Here is a 27871-nt window from a genome sequence, read left to right on the forward strand (position 1 = left end):
AGTACACTATGTCAACTTTCACATTACTAATGTTTGGATCAACACCTAATCACTAGTGTACTGTATAAAGCCCGGTCGGAAAGGTTGAGCATTTAAAACATTATAGACTTCATGGGATACAGTTTAAGCTACTGTTACACAAACTGCTATTATTTTATCCATTTAGTTACAATATGGAATACTAATGCCTCGAAAGTGCATTAATACCGTAGACAATTTTTGCTATATTTGTGGGGAAGTGACATTTGCCAACGAGAAGAAAAGTATCACTTCTCAAGTGAACAAGGCATATCATCTTTACTTCGGATGCACAATTGGTGACCAAGACAAGCCTTGGCCCCACATATATGCTGGGCCACATGTATAACACAGCTTTCCCAGTGGTTGAATGGCAAAAAACCATCAATGCCGTTTGCAGTCCCCATGGTATGGAGAGAGCCAAGCAACCACAAAAATGACTGTTCCTTCTGCTTGGTTCCTCCTCTTTCTGGCAGGATAATGAAGCAAAAAAAGTCGAGAATACTCTACCCTAACATTCTGCATTGAGAGCAGTTCCTTATGGTAAGGGACTTCCTATTCCAGAACCTCCAGCGAAATATTCTCTTGATTCAGCTGTTGAGGACGAGGGTGAGCCGATCAGTTCTTCTCCTGGTTCGTCAGCATGCAGTGATCCAGATTTTCATTGTGGTGCATCATCAACCCCACACAGAATAACACAGGAAGAACTAAATGACCTGGTTTGTGATTTGAACTTATCCAAGAGCAAGACAGAATTGCTAGGTTCAAGAGCCCAACAATGGAATATTCTAGAAGAAGATGTCACCATTACTTCATATCGAAAGCGGCACCAGCAGTTTGAGCCTTTATTCAGAATGGAAGGTAATCTGGTATTCTGTTCCGATATTGAGGGCCTCATGAATGCCTTAGAAATGCCTCATGAATGCCTTATGACCCACAAGAATGGAGACTATTTGTGGACTCTTCGAAACTGAGTCTTAAGTCTGTGCTTTTGCACAATGGAAACTGTCTTCCATCTATTCCAGTAGCGCATGCTGTCCTCATGAAAGAGACGTACGATAACCTAAAGCAGCTACTGAATTCCATTGAGTATAACAAGTACAGGTGGCAGCTCTATGGTGATTTGAAGGTACTTGCCCTTTTAATGGGACTGCAGCAGGGATATACAAAATACACATGTTTCTTATGTGAGTGGGATAGCTGAGCAAGGGAATTGCACTACTTGTGGAAGGAATGGACTCGCAGACAAAATGAAGCAGTTGGAGAGATGAATATCCAGCACCCAGCTCTGGTCGAGGCTCACAAGATCCTGCTACCACCCCATCACATCAAACTAGGTTTGATGAAGAACTTTGTGAAAGCCATGGCTGGGACTTCACCAGTTTTCCAATACCTTCATGAAAAATTCCCTCGACTCAGCGAGGCAAAGATTAAAGAGGGCGTTTTTGTGGGTCCTCAGATTCGAGAGCTCTTCAAAGATGACCACTTCAACAACTTGCTGCAGGGTGATGCGAAACAAACATGGGATGCTTTTCGCCTAGTGTCTACAAACTTTCTCAGAAATGTTAGGGCAGAAAACTACAAGGAGTTAGTACAAGACATGCTGATGCAGTATCAACGCAATATGTCTCTAAAGATCTGCTTCCTTCATTCCCATCTGGATTTCTTTCCAGACAACTGTGGTATGGTTAACCATGGTGAACATTTTCATCAAGATATCGCAACAATGGAACAAAGATTCCAGGGAAAATGGTCCACTACCATGTTGGCTGACTACTGCTGGACACTACCATGCTGGCTGACTACTGCTGGACACTACCATACTGGCTGACTACTGCTGGACACTACCATGCTGGCTGACTACTGCTGGACACTACCATGCTGGCTGACTACTGCTGGACACTACCATGCTGGCTGACTATGGCTGGACACTACCATGCTGGCTGACTACGGCCGGACACTACCATGCTGGATGACTACTGCTGGACACTACCATGCTGGATGACTACGGCTAGACACTACCATGCTGGATGACTACTGCTGGACACTACCATGCTGGATGACTACGGCTAGACACTACCATGCTGGCTGACTACGGCTAGACACTACCATGCTTGCTGACTACTGCTAGACAATCCACAGAGATGCTCCCAAACAGCTGTACAAGAGACAGGCAAAATTTGGTGAATCAGAATGATTTGGTGGTTTCTAACTTCGAAACTTCTCTTACAGATTTTGATGGAAGATTGGCTTTAACTAAAACTTCAACATTCTACTACATTCCCTTGCTGCATACACAACGCTTGATATGGATACTTGATCGTAGTTCCTAGCCCGCACATTAAACTTACCAGAGCATAGATGCTATGACCCCCGGCCATCATAACTGACTGCTGTGCTTGTTTCAGATGGAAAAGTGGTTAACCAGTTGGAGCAGACTCTTTAACCCCTTCCCGCTGTGGCCCTTTTTTTTCCTTTTTTCATTTTTTTCCTTTCTACTTTCAATAAATCATAACTTTTACATTTTACTACACGAGTGCTTGTTTTTTGTGGGACCAGTTGCATTTTTCTATAATAGCATTTAAAATACTATATAAAAAACATTGAAAAACTTCAAAGTGGGACAAAATGGAAAAAAAGCAATTGCGCCATTTTTTTTGGGGGGGGGGTCTTACTTTTATGGCATTCAGGATGCAGTTAAAATGACATCTCATCTTTTCTTTTGGTGGGTCACTACAATTACAGCAATACCAAATTTTTATAATTTTTTTATGTAGTACTTAAAAAAAAACGTTAACAAAATCTGCTTTCTGTCACTATTTTTTGACCACATAACTTTTTTATTTTTCCATCAATGGGGCTGTGTGAGGGTTTTTTTAGCCAGGTGACCTCTAGTTCTTATTGATACCATCTGGGGGGTTTTACGATTTTGTAATCACTTTTTATTCAATTTTTTCTTGGGGAGTTGGGGAATCGAGGTGAACCAAAAAGTGCAATTCTGGCTGTTGCATTTTTTTGACTGTATTAACTGTGCAGGATTAATAATGTGATGTTTTAATAAATTGGACTTCTTACAGCAGTACTCATTTTTACTTTTTTATGTGATGATTTTAAAAAGTTTTATTTTATTTTTAAATGTTTTTTTCTAATCATTAAAAAAACCCTTAGATAACTTACTTTTACTTTTTAGTCCCCATAAGGAACTTGTGATCTTTTGATTGCTTATACAACATAATGCAATACTATAGCATTGCATTATACTTCATTTTGACTGGCATTCTATTAAGATGTGTCACAGGCACATCTTAATAGGCAATCACTGCATCTCTGGGGGCCTTCAAAAGGCCCTTGGCTGCCATGAGACCAGGATGGCACCCTGCAAACTCATTACAGTAGTAGAAGTCATTCGGGAAAGACATCTCTGTCCTGATCGAGATTTTTAAATCTTTTGTGAGTAGATGTTGGCTCTCAAAGATGGCTGACACCTGCCGAGTATGGAGCAGGCTTGGCTATTGAGTCCGCTCCATACTCTGGAACCCAACATGCACCAATATCCCTTAAAGTGGTTTTCTGAGTACCCCTAACATTGGTGGCAGTGGGAAGACATTGTATATAAAAAAAAAAACAAACCTAAATACTTACCTCCCCCTGTGTGCTGCTCCCCCAACGCTGCTCCGGATATTTACCCGCTGCAGCAAATAAGAGGCCCGACAGGTGGCATCCCATAAACCTGCCACGTGATAGGTTTACATGATATCACCAGGCCTTCTGGTTGGGTGATGTCACTTGTCAGAAGCCGTGGCACTGGATTACCGAATCAGTGGTCCGGTGCCACCGTGACTATATTGATTTTAGATAGCTTTAGGCATGGAGAACCCCAAACTATATAATGCCAATACCTCAGAAAACCCCTTTAAGGGGTATTTTAATCTCAAACACTAGAATAGATGATGAATGCCAGAATAGTCGAGATCAACTGCTTCCACCCCTTGTAGTCCCTAGACTGGTGAACCCTGGTCTCCTCCAACCATGCTGTGCTCAGTTGTTTCGATTGTTCTCAGATGGTATGAACCCAGTGCAAAGTACATGCTCAATACCGCTCCATTCAAGTTCCTTCCGGCTGCAGTTGTGCGGTTCCATGGAATGTAGGATTGCTATCAAGCTGCTAAATTACTGGTCTGCCCAGCAATTATACTAAGAGGCCAGTGCCAGTAACACTCTGCAGTGTATACAGAGCAGATACTGTACAGTTTATCGCCTGAGATATATGTTCTATATATGTATATAGGATATCTATACAGGGGGACTATGTGCGGAGAATCAAATCACACTCTGTGTTAAGCCGCACTCTCCAAACTACAACACATTGTAACCTTTATTTTATGGTGAGTAAGGTGGCAACCCTAGTGGAGTCGGACCTCCAATGATCTAACATTTATTACTAAAGATGAGCAAACCTACTAGGTGTGGCGGTGCGGGGGGTAGCAGCGGGGAACAGGGGGGAGCCCTCTCTCTCCCTCTCCCCCCCCCCCCGCCCCGCTGCAACCCCCCACTCACCCACGGCGCCCCCCGAATCTTTTCGCTCGACTACGGAAGTACTCGAAAATCGCGGCGCTTGGGTGAAAAAGGGGCGTGGCCGAGTAGGTTCGCTCATCTCTATTTATTACGCATCTAGTGGAGAAGGGATTAAAGGGGTTAATCAGGTCTTAAGTATTGATGACCTATCCTGCTGACTCCTGACACACCTGCTGATCCGCTGTATGGAGGGGCTGGCTGGCAAATTTTAGCCTGGGGACAAGCACAGGACACTGGCCCATGAGTAGCAGCCCACTCTTGGGGCAACTTCATATGTGAAGGATTTGCTGCAAAGGAGAAAAAAAGAAAAACATCAGCAAATTTGTAGAATTTTGTGTGAATTTGGAAGCATATTTTGGTGTTTTTTGAAATGAATGGGTGAAATTTACTGTGGATAAGCCCACAAATCTGTGCCAAAATCTTCACCAGTGACACAGCCGTGGCAGAGGAGCGTGATGCTATCCCATTGCTTTCAATGGGGCCTCATTAACAGCAATGCGGTGAAGGCAACTCCAGCAGCGATGATTTTCGGGGAAGGGCTTGAAATATAAGCCCTTCCCTGAAAATCATTCCAAGCTGTAGAAAAACAAAAAACATTAACTCACCTAGAAGCGCTGTCCGGCTCTTCTCCCTGTCCCCGGCAGTCTTCTTCTGTATTCTGGTAATTTTTCAATCCCCGCCTCCAGAAAGCGCTGCCTCCAATTGACTGAGCGCTGCGACCAATCAGAGGCAGCGCTCAGCTGTCATTCAATGGCTGAGCACTGTCTCTGATTAGTCACCGTGCTCAGCCTCAGGCCTTATTCACACAACATATTTAGGCTGGCATTTAGCCGCGTGATAAAAATTGCCCAGAAATTGCGAAAATCCGAAGCATTGGATTCCAATGTATTCATTAAGATGAATGATTTTAGGGTGCGTAAAAAAACGCTCAGGGAAAAATAACACATACGCGACCGTTTTTGGTCACCAGTTTTTTACGCTGCGTCAAAAGATAGGTCTTGTCTTTTATTTTGCCGAGATCCACAGGAAGCTCCCATAGACTTCATGTGAAAGAGGCCTTAGGATGGAAACACAGAGAGTGCAGTTGTCCGCACCCAGACAAACCATGACCATACAAATTACTGACATTGTGCGGCCATTGTCCGCTGTGGATACGTCTTGCCCTATCTTTTGCCATGAAACGCAGAAAGCTCCCATAGACTTCTATGGCAGCTGGCAAAGAGGGAGGGGGAGGGAATTACCCTGCATATAATGCTGGGAAAAGAAGACTGCCGGCCCTAATTAGGCATTAATTGTCATTCCAAGCATTTTAATCCGATCATTGGTTACCATTAGAGATGAGCGAACACGTTCGGCCCCGCCCCTTTTTCGCCCGAACACCGAACTTTGCGAACACTTCAGTGTTCGGGCGAAAAAGTTCGGGGGCCGCCGTGGCAGCGCGGGGGGGTGCGGCGGGGAGTGGGGGGGAGAGGGAGAGAGAGAGGGCTCCCCCCTGTTCCCCGCTACTGCCGCCCGCGCCGCTGCGCATCTCCCCGCCCCCCGGCGGCACCCGGACCTTTACGCGCGAACACTGCAGTGTTCGGCAAAGCCGGTGTCCGGGTGCGGATGTGTCCGTAACGGACATGTTCGCTCATCTCTAGTTACCATCGCTTCAGCATGTTTTTAAACATACACGCAGCAGCGCTCGATGTGAATGGGTTTAAATATGCCAACTAAGATTGGGACTTGTTCGGGTCAAAAATTCATTCATGCGAATATACAGTGCGTACAGCAAACGTATTAACGCATACAGTCATGTGAAGGACCCCTGAGGCTGGATTCACTCGGGCGTATATCGGCCAGGTTTTCACTCCCGGTCTATATACGCTTCCCCTCTGATGCATTGGTTTACAATGCATCAGTTCACATGGGTGTATTTCCGCGGCGTAAAAGCGTCTGGTCGGCAAGGATAGGGCATTTCGGCTGGGCGCTTTTACAGCAGCGGCAGTTGCATAGACACCTATGGGAGCCTCTGACAGCTGCCGGAGAAGGGACGTGGGAGGGAGTTTTGCAGCGTGACTGCTAAACTCCCACCCCCTTCTCTGCTCTTCTCTGCCCCTTGCCAGCTGTTTGCAATGGGAGAGGCGGAGATAAGCTCCACCCCATCCCGCCTCTTCCCCTTGCTGGCTGCGACAAGGGGCGGAGAGGGGGCAGGAGCTTAGCACACTAGCTCCCACCCCGTTCCGCCTCCTCCTCTTGCAGAGAACCAACGAGGGCAAGGGAATATAATGACATATTCAGATGAGCGTATATCGGTGGGGGTTTCACCCCTGACCGATATACGCTTCCCATCTCTGCAAGGGCTCCCACCTCCTCTCCGCCCTCTCTAAGCCCCTCGCCACTGTTTGCAATGGCAGGGGCGAGACAGTGCTAAGTTCCGCCCCGTCTCACCCTTGTCCCTCCCCTCCTATTGCAAACTGTGGCGAAGGGCAGAGAGAGGGCGAAGAGGGGGCAGGAGCTCAATGCACTAGCTCCTGGCCCGGCCCGCCTCCTTCCCTTGCAGAGAGGGGCAGCGTATATTGGTCGGGTGTGAAAACCCAACAGATATACGCTCATCTGAATAAGCCCTAAGGACCAGACACTTATTAGGGATTTTACCCATGTGATGGTTTTACTACCCTATTTCTTTTCCTTTAGCTACCAAAATTATTTTTGCTGCATTTTTTTCCGTGACATATAGGGTTATTTTTCAATATCTTTTTCGCTGACTTCCCCCCCCCCCCCCCCCCCCCCGTTTTTTAGTTTTATTGGGGGTAAAAAGACATCGGGAAAGACATCTCTGTCCTGATCGAGATTTTTAAATCTTTTGTGAGTAGATGTTGGCTCTCAAAGATGGCTGACACCTGCCGAGTATGGAGCAGGCTTGGCTATTGAGTCCGCTCCATACTCTGGAACCCAACATGCACCAATATCCCTTAAAGTGGTTTTCTGAGTACCCCTAACATTGGTGGCAGTGGGAAGACATTGTATATAAAAAAAAAAACAAACCTAAATACTTACCTCCCCCTGTGTGCTGCTCCCCCAACGCTGCTCCGGATATTTACCCGCTGCAGCAAATAAGAGGCCCGACAGGTGGCATCCCATAAACCTGCCACGTGATAGGTTTACATGATATCACCAGGCCTTCTGGTTGGGTGATGTCACTTGTCAGAAGCCGTGGCACTGGATTACCGAATCAGTGGTCCGGTGCCACCGTGACTATATTGATTTTAGATAGCTTTAGGCATGGAGAACCCCAAACTATATAATGCCAATACCTCAGAAAACCCCTTTAAGGGGTATTTTAATCTCAAACACTAGAATAGATGATGAATGCCAGAATAGTCGAGATCAACTGCTTCCACCCCTTGTAGTCCCTAGACTGGTGAACCCTGGTCTCCTCCAACCATGCTGTGCTCAGTTGTTTCGATTGTTCTCAGATGGTATGAACCCAGTGCAAAGTACATGCTCAATACCGCTCCATTCAAGTTCCTTCCGGCTGCAGTTGTGCGGTTCCATGGAATGTAGGATTGCTATCAAGCTGCTAAATTACTGGTCTGCCCAGCAATTATACTAAGAGGCCAGTGCCAGTAACACTCTGCAGTGTATACAGAGCAGATACTGTACAGTTTATCGCCTGAGATATATGTTCTATATATGTATATAGGATATCTATACAGGGGGACTATGTGCGGAGAATCAAATCACACTCTGTGTTAAGCCGCACTCTCCAAACTACAACACATTGTAACCTTTATTTTATGGTGAGTAAGGTGGCAACCCTAGTGGAGTCGGACCTCCAATGATCTAACATTTATTACTAAAGATGAGCAAACCTACTAGGTGTGGCGGTGCGGGGGGTAGCAGCGGGGAACAGGGGGGAGCCCTCTCTCTCCCTCTCCCCCCCCCCCCCCCGCCCCGCTGCAACCCCCCACTCACCCACGGCGCCCCCCGAATCTTTTCGCTCGACTACGGAAGTACTCGAAAATCGCGGCGCTTGGGTGAAAAAGGGGCGTGGCCGAGTAGGTTCGCTCATCTCTATTTATTACGCATCTAGTGGAGAAGGGATTAAAGGGGTTAATCAGGTCTTAAGTATTGATGACCTATCCTGCTGACTCCTGACACACCTGCTGATCCGCTGTATGGAGGGGCTGGCTGGCAAATTTTAGCCTGGGGACAAGCACAGGACACTGGCCCATGAGTAGCAGCCCACTCTTGGGGCAACTTCATATGTGAAGGATTTGCTGCAAAGGAGAAAAAAAGAAAAACATCAGCAAATTTGTAGAATTTTGTGTGAATTTGGAAGCATATTTTGGTGTTTTTTGAAATGAATGGGTGAAATTTACTGTGGATAAGCCCACAAATCTGTGCCAAAATCTTCACCAGTGACACAGCCGTGGCAGAGGAGCGTGATGCTATCCCATTGCTTTCAATGGGGCCTCATTAACAGCAATGCGGTGAAGGCAACTCCAGCAGCGATGATTTTCGGGGAAGGGCTTGAAATATAAGCCCTTCCCTGAAAATCATTCCAAGCTGTAGAAAAACAAAAAACATTAACTCACCTAGAAGCGCTGTCCGGCTCTTCTCCCTGTCCCCGGCAGTCTTCTTCTGTATTCTGGTAATTTTTCAATCCCCGCCTCCAGAAAGCGCTGCCTCCAATTGACTGAGCGCTGCGACCAATCAGAGGCAGCGCTCAGCTGTCATTCAATGGCTGAGCACTGTCTCTGATTAGTCACCGTGCTCAGCCTCAGGCCTTATTCACACAACATATTTAGGCTGGCATTTAGCCGCGTGATAAAAATTGCCCAGAAATTGCGAAAATCCGAAGCATTGGATTCCAATGTATTCATTAAGATGAATGATTTTAGGGTGCGTAAAAAAACGCTCAGGGAAAAATAACACATACGCGACCGTTTTTGGTCACCAGTTTTTTACGCTGCGTCAAAAGATAGGTCTTGTCTTTTATTTTGCCGAGATCCACAGGAAGCTCCCATAGACTTCATGTGAAAGAGGCCTTAGGATGGAAACACAGAGAGTGCAGTTGTCCGCACCCAGACAAACCATGACCATACAAATTACTGACATTGTGCGGCCATTGTCCGCTGTGGATACGTCTTGCCCTATCTTTTGCCATGAAACGCAGAAAGCTCCCATAGACTTCTATGGCAGCTGGCAAAGAGGGAGGGGGAGGGAATTACCCTGCATATAATGCTGGGAAAAGAAGACTGCCGGCCCTAATTAGGCATTAATTGTCATTCCAAGCATTTTAATCCGATCATTGGTTACCATTAGAGATGAGCGAACACGTTCGGCCCCGCCCCTTTTTCGCCCGAACACCGAACTTTGCGAACACTTCAGTGTTCGGGCGAAAAAGTTCGGGGGCCGCCGTGGCAGCGCGGGGGGGTGCGGCGGGGAGTGGGGGGGAGAGGGAGAGAGAGAGGGCTCCCCCCTGTTCCCCGCTACTGCCGCCCGCGCCGCTGCGCATCTCCCCGCCCCCCGGCGGCACCCGGACCTTTACGCGCGAACACTGCAGTGTTCGGCAAAGCCGGTGTCCGGGTGCGGATGTGTCCGTAACGGACATGTTCGCTCATCTCTAGTTACCATCGCTTCAGCATGTTTTTAAACATACACGCAGCAGCGCTCGATGTGAATGGGTTTAAATATGCCAACTAAGATTGGGACTTGTTCGGGTCAAAAATTCATTCATGCGAATATACAGTGCGTACAGCAAACGTATTAACGCATACAGTCATGTGAAGGACCCCTGAGGCTGGATTCACTCGGGCGTATATCGGCCAGGTTTTCACTCCCGGTCTATATACGCTTCCCCTCTGATGCATTGGTTTACAATGCATCAGTTCACATGGGTGTATTTCCGCGGCGTAAAAGCGTCTGGTCGGCAAGGATAGGGCATTTCGGCTGGGCGCTTTTACAGCAGCGGCAGTTGCATAGACACCTATGGGAGCCTCTGACAGCTGCCGGAGAAGGGACGTGGGAGGGAGTTTTGCAGCGTGACTGCTAAACTCCCACCCCCTTCTCTGCTCTTCTCTGCCCCTTGCCAGCTGTTTGCAATGGGAGAGGCGGAGATAAGCTCCACCCCATCCCGCCTCTTCCCCTTGCTGGCTGCGACAAGGGGCGGAGAGGGGGCAGGAGCTTAGCACACTAGCTCCCACCCCGTTCCGCCTCCTCCTCTTGCAGAGAACCAACGAGGGCAAGGGAATATAATGACATATTCAGATGAGCGTATATCGGTGGGGGTTTCACCCCTGACCGATATACGCTTCCCATCTCTGCAAGGGCTCCCACCTCCTCTCCGCCCTCTCTAAGCCCCTCGCCACTGTTTGCAATGGCAGGGGCGAGACAGTGCTAAGTTCCGCCCCGTCTCACCCTTGTCCCTCCCCTCCTATTGCAAACTGTGGCGAAGGGCAGAGAGAGGGCGAAGAGGGGGCAGGAGCTCAATGCACTAGCTCCTGGCCCGGCCCGCCTCCTTCCCTTGCAGAGAGGGGCAGCGTATATTGGTCGGGCGTGAAAACCCAACAGATATACGCTCATCTGAATAAGCCCTAAGGACCAGACACTTATTAGGGATTTTACCCATGTGATGGTTTTACTACCCTATTTCTTTTCCTTTAGCTACCAAAATTATTTTTGCTGCATTTTTTTCCGTGACATATAGGGTTATTTTTCAATATCTTTTTCGCTGACTTCCCCCCCCCCCCCCCCCCCCCCCCCGTTTTTTAGTTTTATTGGGGGTAAAAAGACATCGGGAAAGACATCTCTGTCCTGATCGAGATTTTTAAATCTTTTGTGAGTAGATGTTGGCTCTCAAAGATGGCTGACACCTGCCGAGTATGGAGCAGGCTTGGCTATTGAGTCCGCTCCATACTCTGGAACCCAACATGCACCAATATCCCTTAAAGTGGTTTTCTGAGTACCCCTAACATTGGTGGCAGTGGGAAGACATTGTATATAAAAAAAAAAACAAACCTAAATACTTACCTCCCCCTGTGTGCTGCTCCCCCAACGCTGCTCCGGATATTTACCCGCTGCAGCAAATAAGAGGCCCGACAGGTGGCATCCCATAAACCTGCCACGTGATAGGTTTACATGATATCACCAGGCCTTCTGGTTGGGTGATGTCACTTGTCAGAAGCCGTGGCACTGGATTACCGAATCAGTGGTCCGGTGCCACCGTGACTATATTGATTTTAGATAGCTTTAGGCATGGAGAACCCCAAACTATATAATGCCAATACCTCAGAAAACCCCTTTAAGGGTATTTTTAATCTCAAACACTAGAATAGATGATGAATGCCAGAATAGTCGAGATCAACTGCTTCCACCCCTTGTAGTCCCTAGACTGGTGAACCCTGGTCTCCTCCAACCATGCTGTGCTCAGTTGTTTCGATTGTTCTCAGATGGTATGAACCCAGTGCAAAGTACATGCTCAATACCGCTCCATTCAAGTTCCTTCCGGCTGCAGTTGTGCGGTTCCATGGAATGTAGATTGCTATCAAGCTGCTAAATTACTGGTCTGCCCAGCAATTATACTAAGAGGCCAGTGCCAGTAACACTCTGCAGTGTATACAGAGCAGATACTGTACAGTTTATCGCCTGAGATATATGTTCTATATATGTATATAGGATATCTATACAGGGGGACTATGTGCGGAGAATCAAATCACACTCTGTGTTAAGCCGCACTCTCCAAAACTACAACACATTGTAACCTTTATTTCTATGGTGAGTAAGGTGGCAACCTAGTGGAGTCGGACCTCCAATGATCTAACATTTATTACTAAAGATGAGCAAACCTACTAGGTGTGGCGGTGCGGGGGGGTAGCAGCGGGGAACAGGGGGGAGCCCTCTCTCTCCCTCTCCCCCCCCCCCCGCCCCGCTGCAACCCCCCACTCACCCACGGCGCCCCCCGAATCTTTTCGCTCGACTACGGAAGTACTCGAAAATCGCGGCGCTTGGGTGAAAAAGGGCGTGGCCGAGTAGGTTCGCTCTCTCTATTTATTACGCATCTAGTGGAGAAGGATTAAAGGGGTTAATCAGGTCTTAAGTATTGATGACCTATCCAGCTGACAACTCCTGACACACCTGCTGATCCGCTGTATGGAGGGGCTGGCTGGCAAATTTTAGCCTGGGGACAAGCACAGGACACTGGCCCATGAGTAGCAGCCCACTCTTGGGGCAACTTCATATGTGAAGGATTTGCTGCAAAGGAGAAAAAAAGAAAAACATCAGCAAATTTGTAGAATTTTGTGTGAATTTGGAAGCATATTTTGGTGTTTTTTGAAATGAATGGGTGAAATTTACTGTGGATAAGCCCACAAATCTGTGCCAAAATCTTCACCAGTGACACAGCCGTGGCAGAGGAGCGTGATGCTATCCCATTGCTTTCAATGGGGCCTCATTAACAGCAATGCGGTGAAGGCAACTCCAGCAGCGATGATTTTCGGGGAAGGGCTTGAAATATAAGCCCTTCCCTGAAAATCATTCCAAGCTGTAGAAAAACAAAAAACATTAACTCACCTAGAAGCGCTGTCCGGCTCTTCTCCCTGTCCCCGGCAGTCTTCTTCTGTATTCTGGTAATTTTTCAATCCCCGCCTCCAGAAAGCGCTGCCTCCAATTGACTGAGCGCTGCGACCAATCAGAGGCAGCGCTCAGCTGTCATTCAATGGCTGAGCACTTTCTCTGATTAGTCACCGTGCTCAGCCTCAGGCCTTATTCACACAACATATTTAGGCTGGCATTTAGCCGCGTGATAAAAATTGCCCAGAAATTGCGAAAATCCGAAGCATTGGATTCCAATGTATTCATTAAGATGAATGATTTTAGGGTGCGTAAAAAAACGCTCAGGGAAAAATAACACATACGCGACCGTTTTTGGTCACCAGTTTTTTACGCTGCGTCAAAAGATAGGTCTTGTCTTTTATTTTGCCGAGATCCACAGGAAGCTCCCATAGACTTCATGTGAAAGAGGCCTTAGGATGGAAACACAGAGAGTGCAGTTGTCCGCACCCAGACAAACCATGACCATACAAATTACTGACATTGTGCGGCCATTGTCCGCTGTGGATACGTCTTGCCCTATCTTTTGCCATGAAACGCAGAAAGCTCCCATAGACTTCTATGGCAGCTGGCAAAGAGGGAGGGGGAGGGAATTACCCTGCATATAATGCTGGGAAAAGAAGACTGCCGGCCCTAATTAGGCATTAATTGTCATTCCAAGCATTTTAATCCGATCATTGGTTACCATTAGAGATGAGCGAACACGTTCGGCCCCGCCCCTTTTTCGCCCGAACACCGAACTTTGCGAACACTTCAGTGTTCGGGCGAAAAAGTTCGGGGGCCGCCGTGGCAGCGCGGGGGGGTGCGGCGGGGAGTGGGGGGGAGAGGGAGAGAGAGAGGGCTCCCCCCTGTTCCCCGCTACTGCCGCCCGCGCCGCTGCGCATCTCCCCGCCCCCCGGCGGCACCCGGACCTTTACGCGCGAACACTGCAGTGTTCGGCAAAGCCGGTGTCCGGGTGCGGATGTGTCCGTAACGGACATGTTCGCTCATCTCTAGTTACCATCGCTTCAGCATGTTTTTAAACATACACGCAGCAGCGCTCGATGTGAATGGGTTTAAATATGCCAACTAAGATTGGGACTTGTTCGGGTCAAAAATTCATTCATGCGAATATACAGTGCGTACAGCAAACGTATTAACGCATACAGTCATGTGAAGGACCCCTGAGGCTGGATTCACTCGGGCGTATATCGGCCAGGTTTTCACTCCCGGTCTATATACGCTTCCCCTCTGATGCATTGGTTTACAATGCATCAGTTCACATGGGTGTATTTCCGCGGCGTAAAAGCGTCTGGTCGGCAAGGATAGGGCATTTCGGCTGGGCGCTTTTACAGCAGCGGCAGTTGCATAGACACCTATGGGAGCCTCTGACAGCTGCCGGAGAAGGGACGTGGGAGGGAGTTTTGCAGCGTGACTGCTAAACTCCCACCCCCTTCTCTGCTCTTCTCTGCCCCTTGCCAGCTGTTTGCAATGGGAGAGGCGGAGATAAGCTCCACCCCATCCCGCCTCTTCCCCTTGCTGGCTGCGACAAGGGGCGGAGAGGGGGCAGGAGCTTAGCACACTAGCTCCCACCCCGTTCCGCCTCCTCCTCTTGCAGAGAACCAACGAGGGCAAGGGAATATAATGACATATTCAGATGAGCGTATATCGGTGGGGGTTTCACCCCTGACCGATATACGCTTCCCATCTCTGCAAGGGCTCCCACCTCCTCTCCGCCCTCTCTAAGCCCCTCGCCACTGTTTGCAATGGCAGGGGCGAGACAGTGCTAAGTTCCGCCCCGTCTCACCCTTGTCCCTCCCCTCCTATTGCAAACTGTGGCGAAGGGCAGAGAGAGGGCGAAGAGGGGGCAGGAGCTCAATGCACTAGCTCCTGGCCCGGCCCGCCTCCTTCCCTTGCAGAGAGGGGCAGCGTATATTGGTCGGGCGTGAAAACCCAACAGATATACGCTCATCTGAATAAGCCCTAAGGACCAGACACTTATTAGGGATTTTACCCATGTGATGGTTTTACTACCCTATTTCTTTTCCTTTAGCTACCAAAATTATTTTTGCTGCATTTTTTTCCGTGACATATAGGGTTATTTTTCAATATCTTTTTCGCTGACTTCCCCCCCCCCCCCCCCCCCCCCGTTTTTTAGTTTTATTGGGGGTAAAAAGACATCGGGAAAGACATCTCTGTCCTGATCGAGATTTTTAAATCTTTTGTGAGTAGATGTTGGCTCTCAAAGATGGCTGACACCTGCCGAGTATGGAGCAGGCTTGGCTATTGAGTCCGCTCCATACTCTGGAACCCAACATGCACCAATATCCCTTAAAGTGGTTTTCTGAGTACCCCTAACATTGGTGGCAGTGGGAAGACATTGTATATAAAAAAAAAAACAAACCTAAATACTTACCTCCCCCTGTGTGCTGCTCCCCCAACGCTGCTCCGGATATTTACCCGCTGCAGCAAATAAGAGGCCCGACAGGTGGCATCCCATAAACCTGCCACGTGATAGGTTTACATGATATCACCAGGCCTTCTGGTTGGGTGATGTCACTTGTCAGAAGCCGTGGCACTGGATTACCGAATCAGTGGTCCGGTGCCACCGTGACTATATTGATTTTAGATAGCTTTAGGCATGGAGAACCCCAAACTATATAATGCCAATACCTCAGAAAACCCCTTTAAGGGGTATTTTAATCTCAAACACTAGAATAGATGATGAATGCCAGAATAGTCGAGATCAACTGCTTCCACCCCTTGTAGTCCCTAGACTGGTGAACCCTGGTCTCCTCCAACCATGCTGTGCTCAGTTGTTTCGATTGTTCTCAGATGGTATGAACCCAGTGCAAAGTACATGCTCAATACCGCTCCATTCAAGTTCCTTCCGGCTGCAGTTGTGCGGTTCCATGGAATGTAGGATTGCTATCAAGCTGCTAAATTACTGGTCTGCCCAGCAATTATACTAAGAGGCCAGTGCCAGTAACACTCTGCAGTGTATACAGAGCAGATACTGTACAGTTTATCGCCTGAGATATATGTTCTATATATGTATATAGGATATCTATACAGGGGGACTATGTGCGGAGAATCAAATCACACTCTGTGTTAAGCCGCACTCTCCAAACTACAACACATTGTAACCTTTATTTTATGGTGAGTAAGGTGGCAACCCTAGTGGAGTCGGACCTCCAATGATCTAACATTTATTACTAAAGATGAGCAAACCTACTAGGTGTGGCGGTGCGGGGGGTAGCAGCGGGGAACAGGGGGGAGCCCTCTCTCTCCCTCTCCCCCCCACCCCCCGCCCCGCTGCAACCCCCCACTCACCCACGGCGCCCCCCGAATCTTTTCGCTCGACTACGGAAGTACTCGAAAATCGCGGCGCTTGGGTGAAAAAGGGGCGTGGCCGAGTAGGTTCGCTCATCTCTATTTATTACGCATCTAGTGGAGAAGGGATTAAAGGGGTTAATCAGGTCTTAAGTATTGATGACCTATCCTGCTGACTCCTGACACACCTGCTGATCCGCTGTATGGAGGGGCTGGCTGGCAAATTTTAGCCTGGGGACAAGCACAGGACACTGGCCCATGAGTAGCAGCCCACTCTTGGGGCAACTTCATATGTGAAGGATTTGCTGCAAAGGAGAAAAAAAGAAAAACATCAGCAAATTTGTAGAATTTTGTGTGAATTTGGAAGCATATTTTGGTGTTTTTTGAAATGAATGGGTGAAATTTACTGTGGATAAGCCCACAAATCTGTGCCAAAATCTTCACCAGTGACACAGCCGTGGCAGAGGAGCGTGATGCTATCCCATTGCTTTCAATGGGGCCTCATTAACAGCAATGCGGTGAAGGCAACTCCAGCAGCGATGATTTTCGGGGAAGGGCTTGAAATATAAGCCCTTCCCTGAAAATCATTCCAAGCTGTAGAAAAACAAAAAACATTAACTCACCTAGAAGCGCTGTCCGGCTCTTCTCCCTGTCCCCGGCAGTCTTCTTCTGTATTCTGGTAATTTTTCAATCCCCGCCTCCAGAAAGCGCTGCCTCCAATTGACTGAGCGCTGCGACCAATCAGAGGCAGCGCTCAGCTGTCATTCAATGGCTGAGCACTGTCTCTGATTAGTCACCGTGCTCAGCCTCAGGCCTTATTCACACAACATATTTAGGCTGGCATTTAGCCGCGTGATAAAAATTGCCCAGAAATTGCGAAAATCCGAAGCATTGGATTCCAATGTATTCATTAAGATGAATGATTTTAGGGTGCGTAAAAAAACGCTCAGGGAAAAATAACACATACGCGACCGTTTTTGGTCACCAGTTTTTTACGCTGCGTCAAAAGATAGGTCTTGTCTTTTATTTTGCCGAGATCCACAGGAAGCTCCCATAGACTTCATGTGAAAGAGGCCTTAGGATGGAAACACAGAGAGTGCAGTTGTCCGCACCCAGACAAACCATGACCATACAAATTACTGACATTGTGCGGCCATTGTCCGCTGTGGATACGTCTTGCCCTATCTTTTGCCATGAAACGCAGAAAGCTCCCATAGACTTCTATGGCAGCTGGCAAAGAGGGAGGGGGAGGGAATTACCCTGCATATAATGCTGGGAAAAGAAGACTGCCGGCCCTAATTAGGCATTAATTGTCATTCCAAGCATTTTAATCCGATCATTGGTTACCATTAGAGATGAGCGAACACGTTCGGCCCCGCCCCTTTTTCGCCCGAACACCGAACTTTGCGAACACTTCAGTGTTCGGGCGAAAAAGTTCGGGGGCCGCCGTGGCAGCGCGGGGGGGTGCGGCGGGGAGTGGGGGGGAGAGGGAGAGAGAGAGGGCTCCCCCCTGTTCCCCGCTACTGCCGCCCGCGCCGCTGCGCATCTCCCCGCCCCCCGGCGGCACCCGGACCTTTACGCGCGAACACTGCAGTGTTCGGCAAAGCCGGTGTCCGGGTGCGGATGTGTCCGTAACGGACATGTTCGCTCATCTCTAGTTACCATCGCTTCAGCATGTTTTTAAACATACACGCAGCAGCGCTCGATGTGAATGGGTTTAAATATGCCAACTAAGATTGGGACTTGTTCGGGTCAAAAATTCATTCATGCGAATATACAGTGCGTACAGCAAACGTATTAACGCATACAGTCATGTGAAGGACCCCTGAGGCTGGATTCACTCGGGCGTATATCGGCCAGGTTTTCACTCCCGGTCTATATACGCTTCCCCTCTGATGCATTGGTTTACAATGCATCAGTTCACATGGGTGTATTTCCGCGGCGTTAAAGGGTCTGGTCGGCAAGGATAGGGCATTTCGGCTGGGCGCTTTTACAGCAGCGGCAGTTGCATAGACACCTATGGGAGCCTCTGACAGCTGCCGGAGAAGGGACGTGGGAGGGAGTTTTGCAGCGTGACCGCTAAACTCCCACCCCCCTTCTCTGCTCTTCTCTGCCCCTTGCCAGCTGTTTGCAATGGGAGAGGCGGAGATAAGCTCCACCCCATCCCGCCTCTTCCCCTTGCTGGCTGCGACAAGGGGCGGAGAGGGGGCAGGAGCTTAGCACACTAGCTCCCACCCCGTTCCGCCTCCTCCTCTTGCAGAGAACCAACGAAGGCAAGGGAATATAATGACATATTCAGATGAGCGTATATCGGTGGGGGTTTCACCCCTGACCGATATACGCTTCCCATCTCTGCAAGGGCTCCCACCTCCTCTCCGCCCTCTCTAAGCCCCTCGCCACTGTTTGCAATGGGAGGGGCGAGACAGTGCTAAGTTCCGCCCCGTCTCACCCTTGTCCCTCCCCTCCTATTGCAAACTGTGGCGAAGGGCAGAGAGAGGGCGAAGAGGGGGCAGGAGCTCAATGCACTAGCTCCTGGCCCGGCCCGCCTCCTTCCCTTGCAGAGAGGGGCAGCGTATATTGGTCGGGTGTGAAAACCCAACAGATATACGCTCATCTGAATAAGCCCTAAGGACCAGACACTTATTAGGGATTTTACCCATGTGATGGTTTTACTACCCTATTTCTTTTCCTTTGGCTACCAAAATTATTTTTGCTGCATTTTTTCCGTGATATATAGGGTTATTTTTCAATATCTTTTTCGCTGACTCCCCCCCCCCCGTTTTTTAGTTTTATTGGGGGTAAAAAGCTAAGATTTTTTAACATTTATATATATATATTTTTTAATTAGTATATTTACGCTAAAATAAAGTCTGGGAATGGGTTCCTCATTTAGTTTTGGAAGCTTTGATATATAATATGTATAGTTTCGGATTACAGGGTGCGTATGGCGACGGTTTTAGTTGGCGTTTGCTTCAGGTCATTTATTTTATTTTTTTATGTATATATTTTTATTTTATTCTATAATTTTTTTAATTATTCCAGTAACTAATTTTTTACAATCTATGTCCCCCATGATGTCATATAAGATCTCCGGGCTCATTCACATGGTCTTTTTATTTTGTTATTACACACTTTTCCACTGTGGCTGGAGCATCCATAGGAGCAACATCCATAGGAGCCCCAGTTACGGGGGAAAGCATCCCCTGTAGTGACAATAGTCACTGGCAGAGCTGATCACGGTCTGCTAAGACCCTGCAGCTCTGCTGTGCCAGGGGGCACCCGGCAGTCAAGTGATCGTTGACTCACTTAATGGAAGAAACACTTCCACTTTCACTTCTTAGTACACAGCGCTCATGAGTACTATGTAGACCGGAAAGGAGAAGACGGAAACAATTGAAAAGCGCTTGTCCCTTCTCCTCCGGGTTCACAGCTGTGACTAACAGCTGACAACCCAACCTGCTCCTGCTTGAATCCAGGAGCAGAGGCTTTAATCCAGTGGCGTACATCTGCTATCGGACAAGATTACGGCTGGATTCAGACGAACGTATATCGGCTGGGTTTTCACGCCGAGCCGATATACGTCGTCTCTCTCTGCAGGGGGGGAGGCTGGAAGAGCCAGGAGCAGTGCTCGGAGCTCCCGCCCCCTCTCTGCCTCCTCTCCGCCCCTCTGCACTATTTACAATGGGGAGAGGCGGGACAGGGGCGGGGCTAATTTCCAGAACTTAGCCCCACCCCATCCCACCTCCTTTCATTGCAAATAGTGCAGAGGGGCAGAGAGGGGGTGGAGAGGAGGCAGAGAGGGGGCGGGAGCTTAGTTCCTGCTCCTGGCTCTTCCATCCTCCCCCCCCCTGCAGATGAGGATGACATATATCGGCTTGACGTGAAAACCGAGCCGATATACGTTCGTGTGAATCCAGCCTAAAGCTCAGGAACAAGCGCCATATATTTACCATGCTCAGTCCTTAAGGGGTTAAACTAATTGGCCAATTCAATGGCTGAGAGCCTTGTTGCATGTTCATGATTTGCGCACACAAAAAGTACAGTAGAAAAAGCACTTGCACACGCAAATACACACACCCTTTCAGCAAAAACACTACTCAAAAGCGCATGTAAATGCGAATACGCTCGTGTCAATGAGGTCTAAGGATGTCTTGTGGAATAGTTAACATGCAGGAGATGGAATTACGCCATTAAGGTCTTCAGAAGGAAAAGCAAGAAATTCCATAGAATGTTCTGCAAAACACATTCCGCAGTTAAAAATGTAATAAAATCCAAATTATTTAACAAAATCCGCAACTCTGCGGCATCCTGCGGTGTAACTGCTTTCTGTGTGAAAGCAACCGCAGAAAGTTAGCTGTGAATACGACTAGTTTGAGGGTACCCTTATTAATAATAGAAGTGAATTGCCATTTCTTTACATATGACATAAATTCCTCCTTTAAATAACCATTTTCAGCTATTTTCCATCAATCAGTTAATTAATCACTGAGGAATGTGAGCACCCTGCCCCCCCCCCCCCAGCTGTGTGTATTATCTGTTCCGTTACATTGTATCAACTTAGTGTAAACAGAAACATTCTATGGAATGAATTTGAAATTATTAACGGCTTTTCCATCTGTTGCAGTTCTGACCGACACATCGGATCTCCTGGGATACCCTAGGACTGCAGTGACAGCTCTCATGTCTGTCCTCTCTCTGCCGTCCCTTTAGCGCCCTCTATCACGCTCAGCAGTATTGCACACAGTCGTCGAGCATTATATCTTCTTCCATTCCCACTATTCCTGCATCTCCTCCAGCAGCTGCCTATTAACCCCTCCCGCTCCAACCCATTGTGCTCCAATAATAGTGCCCCCCAATATCTCCTGACTTCCTCCCTGCAGCCTCCTCTCCCCCCTCTCAGGTTGTCGGGGGTGTTATCTGGCTGCCTCCCAGCTTGAAGGATAATTCCCTGACGTCCTCCAGCTTCGAAAGATCCACCAGGGCCAATGATGAGGAGGCTGCCCCCGGTCCCCGGCCAAGGATTGGTCGTCTGTCTCTGCTGATTGCCCTGGAAACCCTAAACAGGGGAGAGGTGGGGAGAGGAGGATGCTGCGGGAGGAGGGAGAGGTGGGGAGAGGAGGATGCTGCGGGAGGAGGGAGAGGTGGGGACTGCCTGCTGCTGCCGGCTACATGTGGAGCTGCCGGGGCTGAGAGAGCTGCAAGGAAGCCTTCGGGTAAGTAGTAGCAGCAGGTGGAGTACAGGGGGGAACAGGAGTTAATGAGGGAGGGGGCACACAGGGGGGGCAAGTGCCAAGGAAGATGTAATACATAGAAGTGCAAGCTATAGCTGTGAGATACAGCATACAGGTGTCATCTATTGGATAGAAAGAATGTAACTAATCAAAAGGATATAGGTATTGTAAAACATGTAGAGAGATATAGGTGTAGTATGATGTACACTGACAGGTGTCATCTAAAAGATACAGCTGTATTTATAGGCTATGACTAATATAGAGAATGTAATTGTAACAAAAAGGATGTAGGTATTGTAAAACATGTAGAAGATATAACTAATGAGGGATATAGGTGCAGTAGGATATATACTGTATAACTGTAATGCAGAGGATACAGATGTCATCCAAAATACACAACTGTAAAGTATAGGTTACAATTAATACAGAGAATGTAATTGTAATACAAAGGATACCGGTATTGCAGAGCCTGTAGAGGATATAACTAATATCATGGATATAGGTGTAGTATGATATATACAGCTATATATAGGCTATAATTTTATAGAGGATGCAAATATAACAATAAGGTTCTGGGTAGTGTAGACTTGGTGGAGGATATAAATAATGTATAGAATTAGTATGATATATATAGCTATAATATAGAGGATAAATCAATAAGGAGAATAGAGGTGTGGTATACAATAGAATATACAACTTCAGTTGAATAATATAGAACATACACTGTAGGTGTAGTATACAATATAATATATAACAGCAATGGAATAATATAGAGTATGTAGGTGTAGTATACAATACACAGTTGTGATATTGCCTGTATGTGATGTCACTAATAAGCAAAAATAGAAATGTAGCATAAAATATACAGCTGTTTATTTATTTATATATATATATATATATATATATATATATATATATATATATATAACATGTAATATATATTACACGTTACCTATAGTTTCTCAGCAGAACATATGGTTAATGTGGAGAATGAACAGTTGTAGTTACACTACAGTGTGCAGGATACGGGTAATATCCAGGCTCTAGCAGTACAGCAACGATGCTCCGCAGGGCCGGCAGACAGGAGGACAGGCAGGAGCTGCGCTAAGAGGATCTGCTGTTTCTCATCCGACAGAGTGAAGAGGAGGTGAATGAGGAGAGGGCAGGCTGGCACCAAGGCCCCCCAGTAAGGATCTACCATGGGTAAGGGGGGACAGAATGGAGATAGTTGCAGCTCTGAATGTGTCAAGTCGGAGCCCCGGTTCACCTGGGAGGAAGTACAGAAGCACAATACCAGGACCGACAAGTGGCTGGTGATAGATCGCAAGGTGTACAACATCAGTGACTGGGTGAGAAGGCACCCCGGTGGGCTGCGGGTCATCAGCCACTATGCTGGAGAGGACGCCTCGGTGAGTGCACTGGCCACACTGACCCACAGAGCTGGCAATCACTTCCATGTATGGAAATGCCAACATAGCTTATGTTATGTAGTATAACATCTGTCTATCTATGTATCTATCTATCTAATGTCTATCTATCTGTCTATCTATCTCATATCTATCTATCATCTATCTATCTCAAGTCTATCTATCTATCCTTCTATCTCATATCTATCTATCTATCTATTTATCTCATATCTATCTATCTATCTATCTATCTATCTATCTATCTATCTATCTATCTATCTATCTATCTATCTATCTATCTATCTATCTATCTATCTATCTATCAGGAATGTCTATTGTGATGTATAGTGTTTGATCACTGACGGTGGGAAGTCTATATTAACAGTGATGAACTTCATTCACAGTTGCCACAATGTGACAGAATTTATTGCAACCATGCCGTTTTACCCTCAGCGTGCCACGCCTCCTTCCTTTGCCATGCTCTGTCTATTGTCTGGTACTGCATTGTGCCGGGTTTTGTGATAGTTTTGCATGTGCGGTTGGATTTCTGTAGTCATTGTGATGTATTTGCTGGTGGAACTCATCTTCTAATATTGTTATAAGGTGAAAATTATTTAAAAGCAACCAATCATTGTTTGGCATTGACTTGCGCAATTTAAGTTAGAAGGCTTAAGTACTTCTCTGATTGGCTGCTGTGTATATGTCTGCATTGATGAAATTGTAGGTCCAATGCACATCGAAGCACTGAATATGCATCTCTTTTGATTAGGCAGATCTTGCAATGTTACACATGGAAATGTTCCAAAATGTTGGAATATCTGCATCTGTGGCAGATCTGATGGGGAGGGAATACAAGATAAGAAAAATTTATTGTATACTTTTTTTTCCTAAAAACAGCAAAACTCGCGACCGTTGGTTATGTTTGGTATTGCAGCTTTGCCCCATTCAATCTTTTGAACTTTAAGGAGTTTTTCCGGGTCTGCACTATTGATGACCTATCCTCAGGATAGTTGACTCATAATTGCCGTTGATCGGCTGATTGAAGAGACCTGCTACGTCACATACATCAGTAACTACCGTGTTTCCCCGAAAATAAGACAGTGTCTTATATTAATTTTTGTTCAAAAAGGTTTACCTTTTTTACATTTATAGCTGCCTGGACACTATTTAAATTGACTTTTTTAATTAACTGGTAGCAGGGCTTAATTTTGGAGTAGGGCTTATATTTCAAGCATCCTCAAAAAGCCTGAAAAATCATTTTGCATCCTCAAAAATTCTGGAAAATCATGTTATGTCTTATTTTCAGGGTATGTCTTATTTTCAGGGAAACAGGGTAGTGGTGAACTATCCAGAACCTTTTGAGAGCTCCAGCTGTCGGCAGCTTCTTCTCTACAGCTGCATGGTGACGGTCCCAGATTGTGGACCACCACTCATCAGCTATTAGTGGCGTATCCTGGGGAAAGGTCCAATCGCACTCTCATTAAGCTCAACATGGTCACTGTTCTAGTTGTAAGTGGCTGCAACCCCTACCTACAGATCTAAAAAAAATCTAATTTTGGTGAATCCAACCTGTGGGTCCCAGTAGCGGCCACTTGCACCTACACCACAATGCCATTGACCTCAATGAGAGTGTGAGGTTGCAGGACTACACAGTGATATTTGGTTGCATGACCACTGTCACCACCAAATGTCACAGTGTAGCTCTAGCCTAATTATTGAAAGGAGGAAATCCCCCTTTGAGCAATTTTTAGTTATTTCTGTAACTGGGAAAGCTGAGTGACAGCTAATCTATTTTCCATTATAACGTCCATAGGATTTGCCTCTCAGCTTTCTCAGGGTCCTGAATGCCCAGTTAAGTATCCACAACTCTTGCAGCCATAAGCAGATTTAGGACTCTGGGCCAGCAATGTCAGCTATGCCTACTATAAAACATTCATGAGCTCCGCAGCATCGAAGACGTAATTATGCATTTGAAATTTCCCTTCCCAGATATGTACATTCATCACGTGTTTGTATTGGGGTTGGTCAACGATGAAGTGTTAACCTTTTCCAGTCCACTGTCCGACGTCTGAAGACATTCTGATTGAAGGCTGTACAGCTCCGATGTCGGAAGACATCCGGCAGGGTATTCTTACTGTATATTACTGGCCGCTCTGTTGTCAGGGGCCTCCCAGCATGTCCCATACTGCAGTACTGGCTCTAGCCGGCAGGCGGCGCCATTGTATAATGGCAGAAAGAGAAAGCCCCCTAGGAAACCCTGAATCCAAAATTGGATTGCAAAGGGTTAAAATAGATAGAGCATGCTGTGGATTTGGAAATCCAAAATATGACTATTTTCCACTGTGGATTTCTTCTGCTGAGTGAATGGGGTTCGTTGACCCCTTAATGACAAGCCTATTTTGTGCCTTAAGCACCTGGCGATTTTTATTGTCGCATTACGAAAGCCATAACCCATCGACATAGCTATATGAGGTCTTGTTTTTTGTGGGAAGTGTTTTTAATGGTACCATTTTGAGGACTTTTGCGCTGCTTTTTATTACATTTTTTGGGAGGCGAACAAAAGAAAACTAGCAATTCCTGCATTACTTTTTGAAATTATTTGGATGGCGTTGACCGTGCGAAATAAATAGCAAAATGTTTTCATCGTTTGGGTTGTTACAAATGTGGTAATAGTTAGAACTTGTTGGTTTGGGGGAAAATATCATTTTGGGGTCCCATTTGCAGTTGTCCAAGATGGCTGATGAAATCTTTAGACTACCTAATTCTCATTACTACTAATGCACTATACCTATTCTCTGATTGGCCAGTGCTGCTCATGTGATCAGCATTGGCCAATCAGAGAACAGTGTGCATTAGCTAGATAGAAAATTGCAGCAGCAATCTTGGACACTGGGACCAGGACTGTTGGACAGAGAAGAACAAGTGCAGTGGAGTATACCCACGCCACATCCAGTCCCAGGACAGAATTTTGTCTCGAAACCAGCAGATCACTTTATAACCCCCTTCACTAACATCTTACTGTACTTTTGTTGCAGAGTTTTAGCATGCATTGCGAAGTCGAAATTCTGCAACATTTTAGCTATGTGGGAACTCACCCTTAGTGATTTTGTCTTCTACTCCATGTTATCTTGTAGCTGCCCATGATGCAGAATGATCAATGGCCTTCTCTGTGGGAGTTCCTCCAAGTATAAAGGGTCATTTGTTCCCCTGTATTGTATGGAGGTCATGTAATTTTTATACCACGAATGTGAATCAAAATTAGCAAGTTGTCTTCCTCACATCACATCTGTTTGAAACCGTTTGAGAGTCGTGAACCACTAAATGATTAACAGCAATATATATATATATATATATATATATATATATATATATATATATATATATATAGTCACTCCAATTCATGACATCCATCTTCTTCCCATGTACTAGACAACTTCCATGTTCAGTTCCTGATATGTGCCTGAATGGACAATGTGACATAGTTAAATATATATATATATAGTGCCACAAGGGGGTCTGTATGTCTTCCAGTCTGATAGACAGCTGGCGTTACCAGTATGTGGGCATGGCCTGTCTGGGGGAGTGCCTTTGCCCGGCTCATTGAGGACAAGGGCTGCAGAGAACTGCAAAGGCGAGGTTACTCTAGTTCATATTAGTGCAGGCAGCTAGAGATCCGTGTCTGGCAGGAAACCGTTGAGGATTGGAGGGAGGATTATACAATCAATATAAAACCGCTATGTGTAGAATAATATTACATGATGGTAAGCAGCACAGCGCTATAATAATTAGCCCATGAACAATAAATCATTATAAACAGATAATATAAACAATATATAAATGATTCTAAACAATAAATCACTATAATACTAGATATAGATATATAGCCTCTACTGTTTTCTAAGCAGTGAAACGTTTAGCATCCCTTATTTGTTCCTTGCTATATATGTAGCACCAACATATTCTATAGACTGGAATCATGCACATCAGTCTTTGACACAAGTGGATTTGAAGGGGAACTAAACCTAAAGTTATCCCCCTACCAAATTTGAGCTTAGAGAAAATGCTGCGGTTAACACACGTGTGTGTGTGTGTGTGTGTGTGTGTGTATATATATATATATATATATATATATATATATATATATACACATATATGTAGAGGTTTCTGGAGGGTCCTAGAGCTGGATATATATTAGCTAATATAATGATTATGGTAACATAGTGTGTAAGGCTGAAAAAAAACATATGCCCATCCGGTACAACCTGTTGTCCTGCAATGTTGATCCAGACAAAGGCAAAACACCCTATGAGGTAGCCGCCAATTTTCCTCATTTTAGGGAAAAAATTCCTTATCAGAATAATCCCTAGATCACCGACCCTTCTCAAGTAATCAGTGACTATAACATGTAATATTGTATCACTCAAGAAAGATGTCCAGGCCCCTCTTAATCTCTTTTAGTGAGTTTGCCATCATCACATCTTCAGGCAGAGAGTTCCACAGTCTCACTGCTCTTACAGTAAAGAACCCCCTTCTATGTCGATGTAGAAACTTTCCTTCCTCTAGACGTAGAGGGCGCCCTCTTGTTATAGTCACAGTCCTGACAGTATTTTGTACTTGTGTGAGCAAGAACAATGCTAACAAACCTATTTAAGTAAGCTCTCCCAGCTCATAGTTCCTGTGAGCAGTTTTGGGAATAGTCACATATTGAGTAAACATTTAGAGCGCCTTTCAGTG

At 46.5% G+C, this 27871-nt stretch overlaps 1 protein-coding gene across 2 annotated transcripts in view; it reads left to right on the forward strand.

Moving 5' to 3' along the window:
- Positions 1-27871, forward strand: part of FADS2 (fatty acid desaturase 2) — a 108469-nt gene that overhangs the window by 59056 nt on the left and 21542 nt on the right. Inside the window, exons 2-3 of one of the 2 annotated variants that reach the window (XM_066583156.1) lie at positions 21125-21571; positions 22867-23140. In XM_066583156.1, the coding sequence (XP_066439253.1) occupies positions 22931-23140 (210 nt within the window). In that variant the 5' untranslated portion in view covers positions 21125-21571; positions 22867-22930. Of the gene's footprint in view, positions 1-21124; positions 21572-21664; positions 21714-22866; positions 23141-27871 lie in introns of those variants that run through there. The other variant, XM_066583155.1, reaches the window with a different exon arrangement.

This window comes from Eleutherodactylus coqui, chromosome 11 (assembly GCF_035609145.1).
Source record: "Eleutherodactylus coqui strain aEleCoq1 chromosome 11, aEleCoq1.hap1, whole genome shotgun sequence".
NCBI lineage: Eukaryota > Metazoa > Chordata > Amphibia > Anura > Eleutherodactylidae > Eleutherodactylus > Eleutherodactylus coqui.